Raw genomic sequence first — 18,275 nt, forward strand, 5'->3', positions numbered from 1 at the left:
CTGCTGAGCGGACGCAACGCGATGCAATCATTATTCATTGAAGCTCAGGACAATTGACGAACGTCACCGGGGTGGCAAAAGCTGTGCTCGGCGCGAAAAGAGCTCGCTTTGATCTTGTCAAGATTCATGGGTCGCATGTTCAGTCGGCGCGTGAAGCACGCCCAGGGCGCCTATAGACTAGTTTCAGTCTGTAGGCTCGGGGCGCATTGCAGGGGGCGCGTGGAACTTCTTGTGATCGTTTAACGCGTAGCCTGGACTGAGCCTTTACTGGAAGACACTGTGTGCTGTTTTTCTAGGAATTCGGAATGTTGCAGTAGTTTCGGCAGGTGCGGCCCTGGCGGGAGGTGGGGTGGCGGGGTAGCTGTCTACTATGAGTTTAGCGTGGCTACTTCTGGTTAAAACGGCGCATGGCCCCAGGGACAATCGCGCGCAGCAAACAATCTTGGGGTCGCAAGAGAACAATCTCCACTCCCACCATCACATTGAGGAGGATACTCATCATTAAGCCACATCTCATCCAGCCCCGTTCATCAGAAACACTTGTGTGAAGAGCTAGGTCTATCAGTCTGACTACGAGATGAATCCGGATACCAACAGACTCCCATGCCCCGACTGGGTCGTTGTGCTTAATTCAAACGTACAGTAAGTGTACCAGAGCTGGCACGAAAGCATCAGTTGTTGATTACCGGTTTAACAGCGTCGCAACACACCGAGCATGGTTCAAAACGTACACGCCCTTCAAATCAGAAGTGGTAGTCTATGCGGACATGTTTCCCATACCCTGTCCCGTGCTGGGAATGGGAAGCGTCGAGATTCCGACAATAAGCTCGCCCGATGCTTCAGGTGCATCCTCGCACGAAACCATCCTCCTCCACGAAGTCTTGCACGCGCCTGCAGCTATCTACAACTTTTTTGGGCAGCCTCTCTCCACAGATGGTTACACCCTTGCGTTTGGTAGTGACAACCCGAAATCTCTAGGCACTATCAAAGACCGCCAGGGCAAGGATGTCGCCTATCTTGACGCCGAGCACCCAAAGTGGGCACCCAAAGTACGCTGTGCACCAGATGGATCTACGCTCGGTCCATACGTGTTCTAGAAGAATGATGGTGCGCCAACGCTCCTAGGTGGTCATTGGAACGAAGCCGAAGAGCGCAGGTGGCAAAAGTTCAAAGCTAGAAAAGAACAACCCATAGAGACGGCCACTCCAGTCGAACAGCCTGGCGAACCAGCGTCACCGAATATCTCTTCCCCAGTGAACACAAGTAAGATTCCCTCGCGAACTGCCCCCTCAGGCTCGAACGCAAAAGACAGAGAACAACCCACTTCAGGGCGACAACAACGCGATCATCTTCTTCTTCCAAAGCCTGCATTCTCTCACAAAAAGAAACGACGGGCTCCTCAACATCGACAAAGTGCACACCGACAAGATGCTACGTCCCACAAGGCCGAGGAAACCACTGCTCCTAAGAAAAGCTATGCTTTAGAAATCCTCATTGCGATAACTGGTATCTCGGTAGCTTGGTGGGCAGTGAGTGGTGTTCGCGCTTGAGAGCTTCGTGGTGGGTCTTAGGCTGGTGGGGCGAACGCGCGCAAAAAAAAAAGATCACCACCACCATGGCGCAAAAAAGAGCAAAAACATACAACAGCGGGGATTCGCTAGTGGTCACCCACCTAACTACTAATCCGCCGGTACACTGCTTGTATATGGCTGAGCGGACGGGAAGCCTAATTCTCAGTGTCCTATGGTCGTATGTGAAGGAATAGAGTTGTTCATGGCTTATAGTGTGACTAGAACCTCATGTAACCGAAGCAGGATCAATGCGGCGATGGCAGGGATAGATGACTCTAATCCGACAAGAACAACAGAAGCTAGAAACAAACATAGTAAACGACAGTGCAGGAATCGAAGTCGACATTAATACACCCCAAGCGATCCTCTCCAACAATGGCCTTCTGACAACCTCCTACCAAAATGTCAATTTATCCGCCACCCAATCCGTTACTGCAAAGAAAACATTGTGGCGGTGGAAGAAACTCCGGTTCTTCTTGCCGAGGATATCTATAAAAGCACGGATTAGCCACTGCCGTCATCTCGCCTTCTCTCTGAGACTTACACATCGGAATCGTCAACGCACAAACAGCGACCTGCGCACTCCCGACGGCGATAAACAGGGTCTTGATTCCCCCACCACCACCTACCCCACTCCGCCGTCCAGCTTCAACGACCCAGTCGAAGCCTTTAAACGTCAGGGCGAAGGAGAATACGTTCTTGAAAACGAGGAGGCACGTGAAAGCTTCGATGGACATGCCGCCTATACACGTCAGTATCTCAAAGCATGGAATGGTCTCGGAGACTTACGATGCGCATCGACAATGTATAGCGCACTGGCGACAGCACCACACACCATACCCATAACTACGAGCGCGAAGAAGAAATCAGGCCAAAACCAGCCGTACGTTGCCGTATCTGCGCTGGTCCAACCGAAGCCATAGATACCAGCACAACCTAATATGAGTTGTGGGACCACGAGCACCATGCGGAACTCGGGTTCGTAGACGCCGTTATTGAGACGCGTGAGCAGATTGGCGGACCAGTCGCTAATCAGACCGGTGAGGCCGAAGCCGAGGAGTGCACCGATGAAGGCGCCTGTATACCTTGATGGGGTTAGGACATGTAGGTGCAAAATATGAACGGAATGTATCAACTTACATGTATCCTGTCTCTTTCTCTCCAAACCAAAGCGGTGGGCCAAGCATAATTGCTGCAAGCACAACACCGATAAGGACCGTGAAACCGATTAGACTGCCTTGGATGAGACAGGCCCATAGTATACCCGGATGCAAGAACAGCGAGAACGGCCGCAGAAGGAGGTGCAGATACCGGTCATCTGTTTTCCGCCCGTTGAACGGCTTCATACTTTCGAGAAAAGTAGCCTTGCGTGGCAAATCACCCACCGACTGCTCGTCCGCAGAGTTTCCTGCTCCCTTTTCATCCGTGTTTCCAGCTGCTTCGTGTTCAGCAGATGTGCTACTCGACCCCCGATTACCCAGGATTTTCATCTCTTCTCCATCCTTAACCAGCAAGTTCCCCATAGTGTCGGTGTCAAATTTCTCTTCCCTCCTGAACGCCGTTTCCGGGCAGAAGAGTATGATCAGCGGTAGCATGATCCCCGAGAATATGGCGACAAAATAGAATGTCCACTGATATCCGATTGAATCTGCAATCACTCCTACCAAAACTGGGGTAAGGAACGCGCCTCCGAAGACGGCGAAGTTTGACAGCGCCATGCGGACTCCGCGCTCGTGGACGTGATACATATCGCCAACACTGGCTTTGAATCGAGATACAAAGTTAGTGTATGCTTCAAGTAGGATTCGAAGATATCCACGCTTGAACTCACCATTGACGAGTGCTTCGAATGGCGCTAGGCCCACGCCTTGAAACACCCTCGCCCATAGAAATCCAGCATAATTGTTTCCTATCGCGCCACCCCACGCACAACTCACCACGACTATCACAGTTCCTAGAATGTACACATGTCGTTTTCCCCAGATACGTGCTGACGGCACGAAAAGAAAACCTGCGACTCCGACACCCAAGAGGTGGTAGCCGGTCAACAGAGCCATGTCGGTTAGGTTGTGACCAAAGTAAATGGCGAGGGAGACAGTATTGGCGGCAAGAATGGGAGAGAGGGTGCTTGCGATGACTGATATGGAGGATAGAAGAAGGAGAATGATGTCGCGACGACGAAGCGACCAGTTCTGGAGTATCAGTCAACTATGTGCACTTGCCTAGATTTTGTGCCAGAATGGGACGTTTGAAAGACGTACAAGCGGATCATTCGGATCATCACTCGGCTGCGGAACAAGCAGTATTGTCCCAGTTTTGTCGTACTTCAAGCCTGACCTCCCTATGATAGTTCCTGCATTTCTTTCGATTTCCCTCCGCTGCTCGCCTTCCAATACCTGCGCGGTCCCAGGGACCTGTTCGAGCGCATGGTCAGAGAGGATGCCGAGACCCATTGTCGCACGACCTTATGAGTGCTGAGTGCGGTAGAGCGTCGCAATAGCTACGTGGAATGCATGCGCAAAAAAAAATGTAAGGGAAAAACGGAGTAGGCTGGAAGTGAGGACTGATGATGAAGGCTGACAGTGATGGATGCCGGGGATGTTGAAGGGTCGACGATCTGGGGTGTGGAGATCGTCCAATGGGCCGCGGGAGCTGAACATGCTTCGGTGGAAGGTAGCTAATGGCAAATAGTAGCGGCCGAGCGCGTCCCGACTAGGGGCCGACAAGGCTTCAACTTCGAATGTTCAAGAATAAGCCGCACGGGCACGGGATTAGGCGGATCAGCTGGATTATCCCGCAGCACGTCGTGCAGTCGCAAACAAAAGATGGAGTCAGTCAATGTGTGCGTCTGGAAGATTGTAATCATTACCATCGCGTTCTCAAGTAAGAGAGTTGCGGTGGTTTCACGCCAAACAAGCCGTACAGGCTTTCCAGCCTGGTATCATCGATATATGTAGTTTCATAGCACCTCCCTTTGAGGGGATACATCAATTAAATGTCTCCAAAGAGGATACATCCACAGTCACTTGTTATTACAGTTTAGCACTAATGCTCCAGATCTACTAACAGTTGTAAATGCCGAAATAGATTATGAAATTAAACAAAGAAGTTTCCAAACTGTGGAAATACACTACAAATAAACCAGGCCATGTCTTCGGTGTGGACAATCGATGTTTGCAAGAAGGTTTTCTTGAGGCGCAAGTCGGGAAGTTGTCTGGTACACGACGCGTCAGGTGCATGGCTGGGGCTGCCGTTCGAACAACGGGCGCTGGGCAAGTATCCAACAGCGTACAGTGATAACAGTGTTCTCCTACAAAGCAGCGAGCAGTCCGACCATGGCAAGTCCAAGACCGACTCCAGCGCCTGCAGTCTGGATGGGCGCTGCTCCAGTGTTGCCAGCCGCTGATGCTGAAGTGGCGGAGGCGCTTCCTGAAGGGGTCATGGAGGCGGTGCCAGACACTTGTGTGACAGAGGAATTGCCGGCAGAAGGGGTCGCGCTGCCAGACGGGGCCGCGCTACCAGACGGTGTTGCGCTGCCAGATGCTGTCGCGCTGCCAGACGGGCATGAGGGTTGGGTGTTGACGTCGATGTTCTGAAGTTTGCAAATCTCGACACCGAACTGAGTGGTCGCTGTGATAGTTGTTAGCTGGCACGGGACGCGAAATGGCAAGCGACATACCAGCGATATCCGACTGTGAGCAAGTAGCGAACACACAGCAAGACACAGCGTCGATAATCTTGCTCTCGCAAATGCATGCAATGTCAGTAGCACCGCAGCTGCCTAAGTTGCCACCGAAGCAGGCTTGCTGCGTTTTCGTTAGCTTTCGTTCGCCGGTAGTTATGGTCAATAACTCACAGCACATTGCGGGATCTGGTCAAGAAGACCTTGGGCCAGAGCTGTAGAGCTCAATGCAGCGGCAGCGGCGATAATGGAGAAGCGCATGTTGGCAAAGTTTGGTTACTTGAAAGCGACTGTGAAGTGTGATTAACGACGAGGTTTGCTTTAGACTGATACGCGACGGAATCCGCGAGGGGAAGCATGGTTTTGAAGTATCCGCCGGCCTGTGGCAGCGCCCTGAGAGAGACCTAGACCTACGATGGCTGCCAATTTACAGCTGAAGCATGCTTGGTCCCTACCTGATTGGCGGTTCGTTCCACCATTTGACTTCCCGATTGGCAGACTTCTCCACAGACAAGCCGATCCGCATGCTTGATCCCAAATCCGGTGCGCACGTCCCTGTTTTAGATCCGTGTTGGGCCAAGATCGGAAGTAAGCCGGGGATCGGCTCAATTGCTGGAGAGACTGCTGATTGGTACTGGCGTACCAGCCCGACTCAAGACCACCTGGGCAGGCACTAATCTGAACCAAAGGCGCACTCCATTGTCGCGAAAGCGACCGCCGCGTTCTGTTCATACCCGAGCACGGCCCGAATAAGCCCAAGTCGATACCAGCACGTCGTCAGGTTTGAGACGGTGCAGGAAAGTGCCGTTGGGGACGTTGATGAGTTTAGGGTAACCAACTCAATCACCCTCGTCAAACAATATGAATGCCGAGCACTGTATGACTTTGGGCGAGCATTGTACCACGTAGGTTGCCGCACGCCACCTAATGCGGACTGCAAACGCAAAAACTTAAACACGGTAAGGGCATCACCGGAAGCCCACAAGTTAACACTTCGTGAGTAAACTTTGGAAGTGAGAGGACAGAGCGTTCGCCGTAGGAGCTTTGATCACCGACAGCCTCCTCCCGAGGTCTACAATAATTGCCTCCAATACTTCGACCCCCGGCGCCTTAGCAGATAGATAATGGCAAGTGCAATGCAGCTCATTCTAAATGTCGCCAGAGACCTCAACAGTAAGATTATAGACTCTTGATGCTATCAAAACCGGCCTCGGCGAGGCTTAGGGGCCGGAGTTTTCGGAGAAATACATAGAAGACGATCGTGATTAAGATTGCGACTGGCGCAATTGGCTTAGGGCGAACAACTGTTGTTAGGTGACCTCACAGGATGATGTCCGTTATGCCGAAGCTGACGGTTTTTGGCATTCTGGAATGGTTTTTGTTGGTAAGCCGTGCGGATCTTGATCGCGCGCTTCAAACTGTTCAAGCGATAAGGAGTAGGCGACGGTGGGCGCCAGTAAGTGATGGCAGCCAACAACATATTGGAGGTCGGCATGTTGTAAAGTTCGCAGACCAGATTATCTTCTTCAGTTTAGTGTTTGTGCCACGAGGAGAGAGCAAATCGGTCTAGTTCGAGTTTAGCTGGTTGAGGAGTGGTTACTGAAGGCAGGAAGGCGCACGGTCGTGTTTTCGAAAATGTGAATTTGAACCGAAACCATGCCATTCTGAACACGAAGCTGTCAATCAGCAATGCTATGAGCCTTCAGCGCCTAGATGTAGAGTAGTTTACACATTCTCAAATGGAACAAGTGGACTCCACTACAGCTTCGAGCTTGTATTGGAGATCCGGGGTTGCTAGTTCAAGGTGGGCTAAAAACCGGAGCTATGCTCGGACCATCTTATCCTCGAAGGTCATTTTCTTATCGCCTGCTGAGACCCTTCTAAACTCCTCCTTCATCCAAAGTGCGCGATTATCGACTGTTCAGCATTTTCATCACGCCCTTGTTCTTCGCGAGATCTTCGGGCTGGCAGCGAAACGTCTTCTGAGTATGGGTGTGTCGCCTGTCCAGTCGGGTCTGCGCGCGTAGACATCGCGCGTAGATATATGGCCAAGAAGGAAAAGTCCATCGCAACAAGTCGCATTGTTATGCGATTGAAGAGTAGGAAGGACTAATGGCACGCCTGCGATCATTCTGAGACCTGATTCCGATCCATCTGACTCACCTCGCCCAACAAACGCTCGACAAACGTCTACGACGAAATTTGCAAATACACGACTTGTCAACTAAGAAGGAGCTCTCCAGTAAATACGATGAATTGGTAAATGAGTGACCAGGCTGGTAGACTTCACTGACTAGGCTAAGCCGTCGTTCACTATCTACGTAGGTGGTTGCATCTCATGCAGTGCAGCGAAACGAGGGTCTGAAGGAACATTAAGGCCTCACAAACACCCTGGCGCAAGCGAAACGCCATGGCCAGTTTGATGCTTTCCCGACAACGAGCCCCTCACGATCTCCACACTTCGAGCGACGATGCTCTCAGATGAGGTACTACTGTCTCCATACATGATGCATCTCAGCCCGGCATAGAGCTACGATCAAGATCTGAATCACTGATTAGCTTCAGTCCATGTCCAAGATCGATAGATGGCTTACCACTGCTGGATCTACACCACCAGCAATCCGAACCTTCCAAGAGCTTCTGTCAACTTGACTGAGGTTGGAGATATCGTTCGACTCCTGCAACAGCAGTTCGGCGATACAGACGTCTTTGGAGAATACCCTAGTCGTAATTGCGCTCTGGTCCTTTTGTCGAACCTGCAGCACCACGTCGTCTTCCTTGTCTTTCCCGGTGGGAACGACCATATCAAGATCCGATCGGCGGCCAGAAGAGACATGTTTCAGCTCCGCTATGCGCTGACCATCTGGACTTTCCACCGTCCAGAGGTTCTTCATTGCCGACCCGTGATGTCGTAGGTCGAAGATCGGCACACCTGAAGTGTCTTTCACCTGTCGACGCCATGACCACGACTTCATTGGCCCAGGTCCTCCTCCAACGAAGAGCTCTTGGCCTTTCTCATCCACAACGGTGACGTTTGAGAACAACCGATCGTGGCATCTGACATAGATGCTGGTCTCTTCATTCGCGATGGGGGCATCAGAGATCTTGAAAGGAAGTGAGCAGAACTCGAGAACTGCTGCCATGTCGACTGCCAACTGAACAATGGATCTCGAAAGGTTTCAGGGGTGAGCTGGGTGCGAAAATTCACAGTCGCAAAAGCTGAACAATGCGAAAGACAGATGGGCAGGCCTCATCAACCCCTCGGTGAAGAATGAGAAGAATGCAGGTCGGAACTCGCATGCACCATAAGAACTAACTGCGCAACTCAGCAACTCTTGGCTAAGACAATGTGACTCGCTATACGCGATCTGCGATGTCATCCCTTACACAAGAAACCCCTCGAAGCATCGTGATCGGGTTTAACCGCTGCCTGGACCGCTTGTCCATCAGCACGTGGTCTCGGCATAAGCCGCCAGGGCAGAATTATCCACATACACCTCTTGTTGCCTCCTCGGCAGACGACTTGAACTCGCGGCATGCGTCTGGTATCAAGGATAGTGCAAGGGTAATGTCTCGGTGATTATAAATTTCATGTTGCTGCAAGCCATGTCACGCTGACCGGCTGCCAGCTGCATTTACCCAGACGCTTTCCTATTTGTGCTTCAACGCAGATCTTGTCTGGAGACGGAGAATACCACTGCACCGGTGTCTCGCCCAAATCGGGATTCTGAATCCAATCCTTGTTCTAGTTTCTCCATTATGGTGATGGTATTCTCTAGCTACGCCATATCCATACCACCTGCGGGTACCGGAAACGGAAATGAGTCAGCGATTTCACCTCAGACTACGGCCTGATTTATCGTGCTCATCACTTCTCGGGAATGAGCAAGTACAATAACTCTGGGCGTTTCGTACATCATGTTCTTGCCACCGCTTCATTCTGGTATGCAACTCCAGCTCCATCCTGATACGCACATCCTCGAGCAAGTGATCGCCAACCCGTTTCCTCATCAACCGCTGGCATTGGATGATGGAGATGCCAGCATCTTCTCGACGAACGGCCAAGCAATCCCAAAGCGGACGATTACGCTGCTACTTGCTGCGCCTCTTACCCATCTTGTCCACTTTGAGCACACCATTGATGGTGTGGAAAGGGCTTTCGGCTCTTACCGCTTCTTCAGTGCCAATGGTATGTGTCATCTCGGAGTCGATGGCACCCGCTTTTCATAGAGGGGATTTGCTCTTCCTCTCCAATCGGAGCAACCACATCCAAGCTGGCGAAATACCAGTCGTATGGTTTGCTGGCAGAGCTTTGCCGATGGTTCATCGGGCGATCAAGGTCTCTGACATTGGTGGAGATGAAAATCATCCCTCGCCAGGGTAAAAATATTCTCACAGCTTCGGTGTAGCGATATCACATCTAACGTAACATAGGCAGTTCATAGTCACCAAGGGTGACAATAATGAAGTCGATGACGTTTCCATGTATCCTGATGGACGGACCTTTGTAAGGAGGGACGAGGTCATGGGCCTGGTCGTTGGATACATACCATACCTTGGATGGGTTTCCATTGCACTTCAGAAGATCCTTGAGGCAAAATATCTCATACTGTTGCTCGTAGTTGCTGTTATATTTGCCGGCTAGCTCAATAGTAGCTCACCTCTTGCTTCACTTCTCGGTATCTGTGTTCTCCGCAAGCCCGAATGTCAGCGTACCAGTTCAGTCTTGGCCATAACATTTGCACAAGTCTGTGTGTCTCGTATACGCATGTAGATGCCATGGATAAATTTGATGGCCTGTTCAGTGGTAGGTTGGGGCGCATCAGACACCTCCAACGTAAGATGATACATGATCATAGATCTTGTAGGGGGTTACTTTTGTGCGTACTAACCCAAGGAAATTGCCGAACTGTACTCATGTAAGACAGGTCCTTTACCTGAACGACAGTCGGTTATACTATTCTGATGAGATGACATACTTCGCGGCAACACCGATTGGACGTATGAGACGCTTGTCAACCGAGCATCGAGATGCCACTCGAAGGTACCTAGGCATCGACGCTGCGCAACTGATGGGTATCCAAGCAAAACATAGTGATTTGCACACAAAATGCAAGTGCTGCAACCGCCGTGTAGCTTGTTAAGACTTACATTGGTAAAGAGATACAGCTCGGTCCCATCTCCCCTACTGCCGCTATCACCATGGAAGTCCTGCGTCACGACTATGATACGATTCTCTTACGCGAGATCCACCAAGGATGGTAAGAAATAATCACATCACGCAAGTTGATGCCCGTCTGGATAATGCCTCACCGGAAAGGCATCTCGAGAATGTTTCACCTCATTCTGCACGGCCCAAGGCTTGGGCGTCCGACGATCATCTCTCAAAGTCATGGATACGGGTGGATGGTCTCAAAGGCTCATCCGTTCCATCTTTGATAGGTCGCAATCATCAAATCGCCTCATCGACGAAGCATTTTGACTAAACAGCCCCCACTTGCTGCACTAAACAAAGCACCTGTCTTACATGCAAGTAAGCTTCTCGATCAGAACTGACGGATAACTTGAAGGCGAGCTCTTGGAGATATCACATCCAGGAAGGCAGGCCAGGTATAAAGTCTGCCTGGTCCACCGTACAACTGTGTTTCCAGCACGCACATCTCCTCATCATTCAAGGCAACAAGTCCAGCAAAGAACTCTTCAACCCAACATCATCAACATGTTTTCCAACGCCAAAAGCCTCATTGCTCCAATTGCCCTTTTGGCATTGGCCCAGCACTGCCCCGCGCCCTTCCTCGCCGCCATTCCTGCTGCTACCGCTGCAGGCATTGGCGCTGCCGTAGGTCCATTCATTCGCAACCACGAATGTAGACAACACTGACATGGTATAGAGCGCAGCCGTTTCCGCAGCTGGCACCGTCGCCGGCACCGTCGTGACTGCGATCAACGGCAAGAGGGCCCGCGATGGCACGCAAGTCATCCACGCCCGCGACAACTGGGCTGGACTTCACAGCTACGTCTCCAAGCGCCAGGATGAGGAATTCGGCACTGGAACCGCATGGCAAGACTGCGCCGATCAGCTCAAGGGAGCTGACGTGACTTTCGAGGGAACTGGACCCGGTGGTGAGTCCGATCTGCCCTACTACTGCGACATGTCTGTGTACTAACGTCGTGTCTTACAGTCATTCTCGTCAGCGGTATTCCCCCTGCGTGCATGACGTTGGCCACTGTCATTACTGGCAAGTTCAACGCTGGAAACCCTGTACCCCAGGGAACTGACTCCATCTCCTTCACTGGTCTTTCCAACGAGGACGTTCAGGCTATTCAGGATGCGCTTGATGCCAGGCCTACCTAGAATTGACGCCCAAATCTCACTCTCTCAAGCTCTTGTTGGAAGTGCTCTCGGTAGAACGGTTGTAGCTTTCCTTTCGGTTGATCACACACTCGTTTGGTTGTATGTACATGCGCTGAAGTAGAAAAGAATCTTGGCCAAGATATGTTCGTCCGTTAGTTGGTGATGTAAAATTTCCTAATGCCATAAGGCAGTTAGACACTGAAGACTCTTGATAATGGTGTGGAAGTGATGGAGATGCATTAAGAGCGACGTACGTGTCCCTGTACGTCCAGATACATGCTCAGATACAGTCGTCAGCTTTAGCATATGAGAATCTCTTTCCGTCTGGGTGACGTCTCATGGCATGCTGACCTTATCCGCGTCAGCTTGCGAGGATGTTCTGCCGATAAGAAGAGGCAAAGCCCCAAACGACTTCGCTCCTTCCTCCACCAACCTCGCCCACACCACACCACCATGCTTCTCAACCTCTTCACCCCCATAATCTACCTAGCAATATCAATCCTCATATTCCACCTCGCTTTACATTGCCACAGCCAAACCCATCGATACTACTTCCTACCCTTCTTCCTCCTCTTCGCCTCACTGTCCATCACATCCTCCACGCACTTCATATGGATACCCGGGCTGACTAGTCTCTGGACGCAAGCCATGGTGCTCAACATACCACACATAATCTGTCTAATTTACATACGTAAATGGCCCGTTCCGCGCCTACCTGCTACTTCACCACCTCTCAGTCGGTTTGCTCGGTTGCGACACCATTGGGAAGCAACATATCGTTTGTGGGGTAACCCGCAACTCATCGGTGTTGGTCCGGAGTCAACCACAGCTAGGCCCACAGACAAATCCACTCAGCCGATATCCGTCTTCCTGTTCTTACGACTAGTAAAACTGCCGATATACTACTGCATCAATTTCGAAATCCTACCCGCTCTCGTCGCCGCAGTCTTTGGCGAGATATATCCCGAGGACGTCTCTGAAGAGAAGCAAATGCTACTCCGACGCTGGCACGACGTCACCACGCGAGACTTATTGGTCCGGGCCTACGTTTCGGTCCTCTGGATCTGGCAAAGCGTGGTGTACCTAGATGGAAGCAACGCCATCCTCGCCAGTTTTTTCGTCAGCATCGGCTTGGACCGCCCTTGTAATTGGCCTCCTCTCTTTGGCAATCTGACATCTGCTACCTCACTGAGAACGTTCTGGTCACGCTTCTGGCACAAAGTCGCTCTTCAGCCATATACGTGTATCGGGAGAGCTCTTGCTCGCCAGCTCAACCTCCGTTCCGACTCCTACGAATGCAAAGCGTTTGTTGCTCTTGTCGTGTTTGGGCTTTCTGGGGTATCTCATGGGGTTGTGAGTTGGCAGATAGGTCGTGATGGATGGACAGACATCTGGTGGTTTATGATCAACTTCTTCGCTTGTTTGGCGGAGACGATCTTCTTGCAGCACTTCCTGCCTGCATTTGGTTATCAGAGAGAGCTGAAGTCAGTCAGAGAGAGTTGGTTCGGCGCGTTCATCGGACGAACATGGGTTTTCGCGTTCTTGTTCTGGAGTGTTCCCAAGTGGCAGTATCCGGCCATGTACAAGGACGCGCTCCAGGCAAGACAGATGGCAGTATGGAGCTTGATATTCTCGAAGATGACTACGAGCGCCGAACGGGGCTGAGCGGGAATCAGAGTCCATTCATCAGTATGCAGATTGATATGGTAAAATGCTAGCGATGCGGTCAAAACTGCTGTAGAAGCCACATACTGTACAGACTCCACACGCCACCCACTAACACCAGTCCATGCAACGAATGCGAAATGCTTAAACAGCCTCCCAATTTGAAAGCGAATGACTGCTCTCATCTCTACTCTTTCTCAGCATCCATCGCCGGCGGCGGCAAGCCGGCGGGGCTGATCTCCTTGTTTAGCGCCAAGCGCTCCGGGCTCACGATTTCTCCTGGGCTGAGAATGTTGCCATGTGCATCTGCAATAGGAATGTGAGAGGCGTCTTCGTCTCGCTCATCTGATCTACCGCGCTCTTCGCTCTCGGTCATGTTGTGCTCTTTGCCTTTCACGCTGCTGCTACGCTCAAAAGCTTCGGGAACCTTCTCGCTGAGGTCAATGGCGACGAAGGATTTGGGTAGTTTGACACTAGAACACATCAGTATGGTTTTCCAACGTAAATTGGGGGAGGTGGAATGCGCTTACGTGTGGAATTTTGCCCGAAGAGTCTCGAGGACTTCTTTCCAGTCTTGGTGGAGAGTGAGACTGCGACGTGGTGCAAAACCGATCATATGGCGTGAGTCCAGTTGTCTGTCCATGTTAGCGATTGTCGTATTGCATTGCATAGATTCATTTGACTTACACATCGAGCGGAGCAAAGGCGTGGCATCCTGGCGATAGAGTAATGCGAATGCTGTAGTTGAAGGTATGCGGCTTATCGTCAATACTAGCATTCTCCGATTCGTACAGCTCGAAGTTGATCTGTGACAAGTAGTCGAGCTCTGGGATAGCATTGCGTTCGATCTTGGTCTTGATACCGCCCTCCAGGATGCAGTTGAGCAGTGTGTAGATATGCGACTCCTTGGTGAAGTAGAAGAAACACTTGGGCATGTCCGATGCCTGCAGCTCTTCTAGGTCTCCAACAATCTCTTTAAGAAGTGGTAACGATGTGAGCAAGCCAATTTCTAGCTTCTCCTCACTCTCGATACCGTACTCCTGTGGCCCGATGTAATCGAACAGAACCTTGCACAAGTGATACATCTCGCGCAGCTTGACCAGTCTCGCATCGGTTTGCGCTTTGGAGGCTGCAGTACCCAGACCCGAGTACAGCTTGAAATAAGACTCGTGTACATAGGACGGAGGCGCTGGGGCTTTGACGGTAATCTCAGACTTGCGCCTGAAACCCATACGGTGGGAGAGGCTACCGCGGTCATGGGTCTTCTCCGCGCTCTGCTCCTTTGCCTCGGCCTTAAGCTGGGCATCTGACGGTGTCGGACCGACGGGTATAGACTTGGCTGAGCTGTTGTCGGGTGTGGTCTGCTTGGATCCGTCTGCAACCGAGTCTTCATCCACAAAGCTGGCATCGGGAGTAAACACCCATTCAAGGAAGGCGCGGTTGTGGAGAGCGTCGAACTTCATGGTGTCGTATAGCTCAGAAATCTTGCTTGGATCGACTTTGTCTGCGTCTCCAAATTCCTTGAACAGTTTCTCCCATCGCTCCTTGAACAACTCTGGTCCTTCATTACAGCACCAGCGTGTTTGGATGTGATTGACGTTAGTGTACTGGGACTGTCCTGACGTTTGTCCTTCCGATGGTGGAGAGTTCAACGCAGCTAGTGAAGAAATGGCTTCTGACTCGATCTTCTTGAAGTTGTGGTTCATGACACGCTGATGGAACTTGATCAAATCCACAACCTGCCGAACGACAATGTATGGCTCTGGTACGTCCTTTGGCCATGCAAACTGAGGCGGAGCCTTGTCGCCTGCGCGTAGCAAGGTCTTGAGCTTCTTCTTAACTTTGTCCATAACGTCCTTTGCCGCGTTCGAGTCATCCAGAAGGTCCTTGCGTACTGATATGTGTTCAGACTGGTACTGCTCCTTCTCCAAGAACGACGCTCCGAATATTTGTGCGCTGGTGGTCACTCGTCGCTCTGAACTGCTGAAGATGTGAACATCATCTAATACGTCCCTGTTCATCAACAACAGATCATTGCGGAAGTTCGCGCCCATGTCCTGCGTTTGATGCCGAGCGGAATGCGTCGGTTCACCTCCCCACTTGATAATCAGTTGGAGCTTATCAAGGACCATGTTGTTATCTTGCGCAGTGATGCGAGACAATGTGACCCCAGACATGGAATCGCTTCGGTTTTTGAGTAGCTCTGGTTCGTCCTCGCCGGCAGCGGCAGTCTTTTCCGTGCCCTCAGCAGTTGTTGACTCTGGCTTTGGAGCTTCCGGTACCTCTTCGGGTAGAGTCTCTCCCGGTAGCAACTCTTCCTTCCGGCGTTTGCGGAACATGGGCTTGATTTGAACTTTGGTTCCAGGCCAAGCGCCTTTTTTATTCAGATAGAGTTGCAGCTCGCGCAGCTTCTTAGTATCCTCGAGACCTTCATCTAGAGCTACCTTGACTGCATCACTCACGCTCTGCAACGCTATCTCTCCGATCAGCAATACTTCAGCCTGGTGGCCCTTGAGCAAGTCGACGAATGGTTTAGAATGGAAGGTGTATTTGAACTTCTGTTTCGGGGTCCTGTCCGCATGGCGAATGACTGACACGACACCTTTGAGCTTCCATTGCGCCGCAGTTGCCGGAGGAGGCACTTCCAGATGATCTTCCGACATTGACCTTTCCTGTTCAAGATGCAGGTCGTCATCGTCATCGAAGGCAGGCGGAAGCGTAATCTCGGGTTCCGACATTGGCCCTTCTGGAGTCGAGGTAGAGGTGGTAGTGATTGTTGCAGGACTTAGTACTGAGGCGGGGTTGGGCTTCTCGAAACTAGGTGAGGATGCGATGGGCGTAGAGCTGAGTGACGTGTCAGGTGACGAAGGCATCGTGTTGGACTGCCGCATATGTTGGAGGTTGTGAGCATGATTGCCCACCCTTGACATGCTCGGACTCTTGAACAGCTTTCCAAGCGTCTTGCGATGGCCCGAGGCGCCCTTTATAGAATTGCCAGCACTATCTGTACCAGCTTGGGCATCTGCAGCCGCGTGTTGAGCGGCGTCCTTGCGTTGTTTTCGCGCAATTTCCTTCAAAAACATCTCCTTAAGAATGTTGGCCGCCTTATCGTAATAGTCACCGTTGTCTTTAACGAAGCTCCACCCGTTGACGTCGATAACATAGCTCTGGTCTCCAGTGCGCAGTAGATCAAACCCACACACTCGTTGTCCAAAACCTTCTGAGATCTTGGCTGCTATTGCAGCCTCGGACTCGCTGAGTTTTGTAACATAGCGGACTTCCTTGCCGCTAGGATTGCGCTTAACAAGACCGTCAACGACAGGTGACTTTCTTGTTTCGGCATGGCAGAAGGTTGGTCCGACGGTATATGCTTTCACATCCTCAGAGTTTTCTACCTGAAGAAATTGCTCATAGATGTAACTGCCTGTCGGTTCAAGGATGCCCCTGGGTACTTCGAGAGTTTCATCCTTTTCTGAGCTCTTGTTGTTGATCTTCCTGAACAGCCTCCGGCCGCCGCCTCCATCTTTCTTGTGGAAGTAGATGTGTATGTTATGGTCTTCGCCGCTCACTGGCTTCTCAACGAATGGTTTGGTGAGGGTAACGCCGTCGACGCGGATCGTGTTGTTGTCGTCGATGAGTTCAACGGATTTCGGTGCCGGGGAGCCTCCACCAGTGCCGTCTTCGGGTCCTTCCAGCCTCAGGCCTGTTCTTTCGTACAGGGCTTTCGCAAACTCGGCCGATGGCAGCTTGGGTCCACCGTCGCGACTGACATCAATACGTTTCGGCGTAGGAACGTTGAGCTTATCCAGTATACCAAGACACAGACGGCGATCCCACAGCACCTGCTGCATGGGCAGGTCGTTCACGCAGAAGGGCTTTCGCAATTTGGTGTAGGCAATTGCCTTGTCCAGTGGGAAGCCATCGGAGAAGAAGGAGATGAGGAAATCGCAGACAGGCCAGTTCTCGACGGCCTCGTCCAAGATGATCTTATCGCCAAAGATCTTGACTTCAAACTCGTCCACCAGCTTGCCGAAGATGTTGCGCGCAGGCTTGCTGCGTGCCTTTGACTCGAGCGCACACACGCCGATTATGCCCTTGGTCGGTTTCTTCTCTCTCATCTCCCGGCTTGCCGGACTGCTGCTGGTCGCTGTGCTTCCGCTGATGCGTCTCTGGGCTGTCCGGCTTCTTGAGCGGCGGGGCTGCGTCGACAGAGGGGGCTGCCCGGCATGGGGAGAGGCGGGGTGGGCCGGCGCGGTGTTGGGGCTCGCCGTCTGGCCGTTGGCGGGCTGGTCTTGGGGGAAGAGCAATTGCGTGGGCGAGGTTTTGGTGCCGAGACTGCCATTCTGGCTCGAGGTAGTGACGGAGAGCGACGAGGTGGCCGTCGTGGTGCCGTGTGGGTTGTCCATTCTGGCTGGGTAGAGTTAGTGGGTCAACTTTGAATGTCTGGAGTGTGCATGTGAAAAAGATCATGGCGCGGCCGTGATGGCCCATGACGTACGTACCGTCTGGTTCTGAGCCCGCCACGGAACTTTTTCCACTCCAACTGTATCCGCGGTTGGAAATGGCAGAAACGAATGAGGATATTGATAGTCGCTTCGACTCTGTTGCTGTAGTGCCCGCGTCAGATCGCGGCTGTCGGAAGGAATCCGGCAGCAGCAGAGGATTAACTGGGGCGCTTGCAAGACTTCCCCGGGTGCTCTCTAGCGTGGGCGTGGCATCCGAGTCGTCGAGAGCGGAGCCAGACCAGGCATGTCCAAAATACTCAAAGATGCTGCTATCAGATGCCTTGGACGGGCGGCGTGCGGGCAAGCTCTGTCGAATCGCTGCGGCACCGAGCGAGGGGACGGACACGCTGGGACGCTCTACATTGCGCCCGCCCGTCTCAGGCTCGCTCGATCTTGCCTTTTGGCCGCCTGCGGACGCGCCGCTCGCACTGGAGAGCTGTCGCCATGATCGTGTGCTCTCGGAACTGGCTGTGCGGGATAGTGGCTGCTCCATGTTT

At 52.0% G+C, this 18,275-nt stretch overlaps 4 protein-coding genes across 4 annotated transcripts; 1 reads left to right on the forward strand and 3 right to left on the reverse strand.

The window, feature by feature from the left end:
* Positions 1–1,965: 1,965 nt before the first annotated feature.
* J4E92_005617 (uncharacterized protein) lies at positions 1,966–4,024 on the reverse strand (the record flags this gene model as incomplete). Its single annotated transcript, XM_051496996.1, has 6 exons — positions 1,966–2,060; positions 2,116–2,313; positions 2,361–2,656; positions 2,712–3,333; positions 3,403–3,763; positions 3,833–4,024. 6 exons carry the CDS (start codon positions 4,022–4,024, stop codon positions 1,966–1,968), a joined length of 1,764 nt encoding a protein of 587 aa, XP_051352656.1.
* An 857-nt stretch (positions 4,025–4,881) lies between these two features.
* J4E92_005618 (uncharacterized protein) lies at positions 4,882–5,514 on the reverse strand (the record flags this gene model as incomplete). The annotated part of the gene is made up of 3 exons (XM_051496997.1): positions 4,882–5,201; positions 5,251–5,377; positions 5,428–5,514. 3 exons carry the CDS (start codon positions 5,512–5,514, stop codon positions 4,882–4,884), a joined length of 534 nt encoding a protein of 177 aa, XP_051352657.1.
* A 5,458-nt stretch (positions 5,515–10,972) lies between these two features.
* Positions 10,973–11,608, forward strand: J4E92_005619 (uncharacterized protein; the record flags this gene model as incomplete). The annotated part of the gene is made up of 3 exons (XM_051496998.1): positions 10,973–11,092; positions 11,145–11,376; positions 11,436–11,608. 3 exons carry the CDS (start codon positions 10,973–10,975, stop codon positions 11,606–11,608), a joined length of 525 nt encoding a protein of 174 aa, XP_051352658.1.
* Positions 11,609–13,460: 1,852 nt separating this feature from the next.
* Positions 13,461–18,271, reverse strand: J4E92_005620 (uncharacterized protein; the record flags this gene model as incomplete). Its single annotated transcript, XM_051496999.1, has 4 exons — positions 13,461–13,746; positions 13,804–13,908; positions 13,961–17,684; positions 17,776–18,271. The coding sequence occupies 4 exons, from the start codon at positions 18,269–18,271 to the stop codon at positions 13,461–13,463; spliced, it is 4,611 nt and encodes a 1,536-aa protein (XP_051352659.1).
* Positions 18,272–18,275: the final 4 nt, after the last annotated feature.

The sequence above is a fragment of the Alternaria infectoria genome (genome assembly GCF_024043175.1).
Source record: "Alternaria infectoria strain BMP 0036 chromosome Unknown scaffold_8, whole genome shotgun sequence".
Classification (NCBI taxonomy): domain Eukaryota; kingdom Fungi; phylum Ascomycota; class Dothideomycetes; order Pleosporales; family Pleosporaceae; genus Alternaria; species Alternaria infectoria.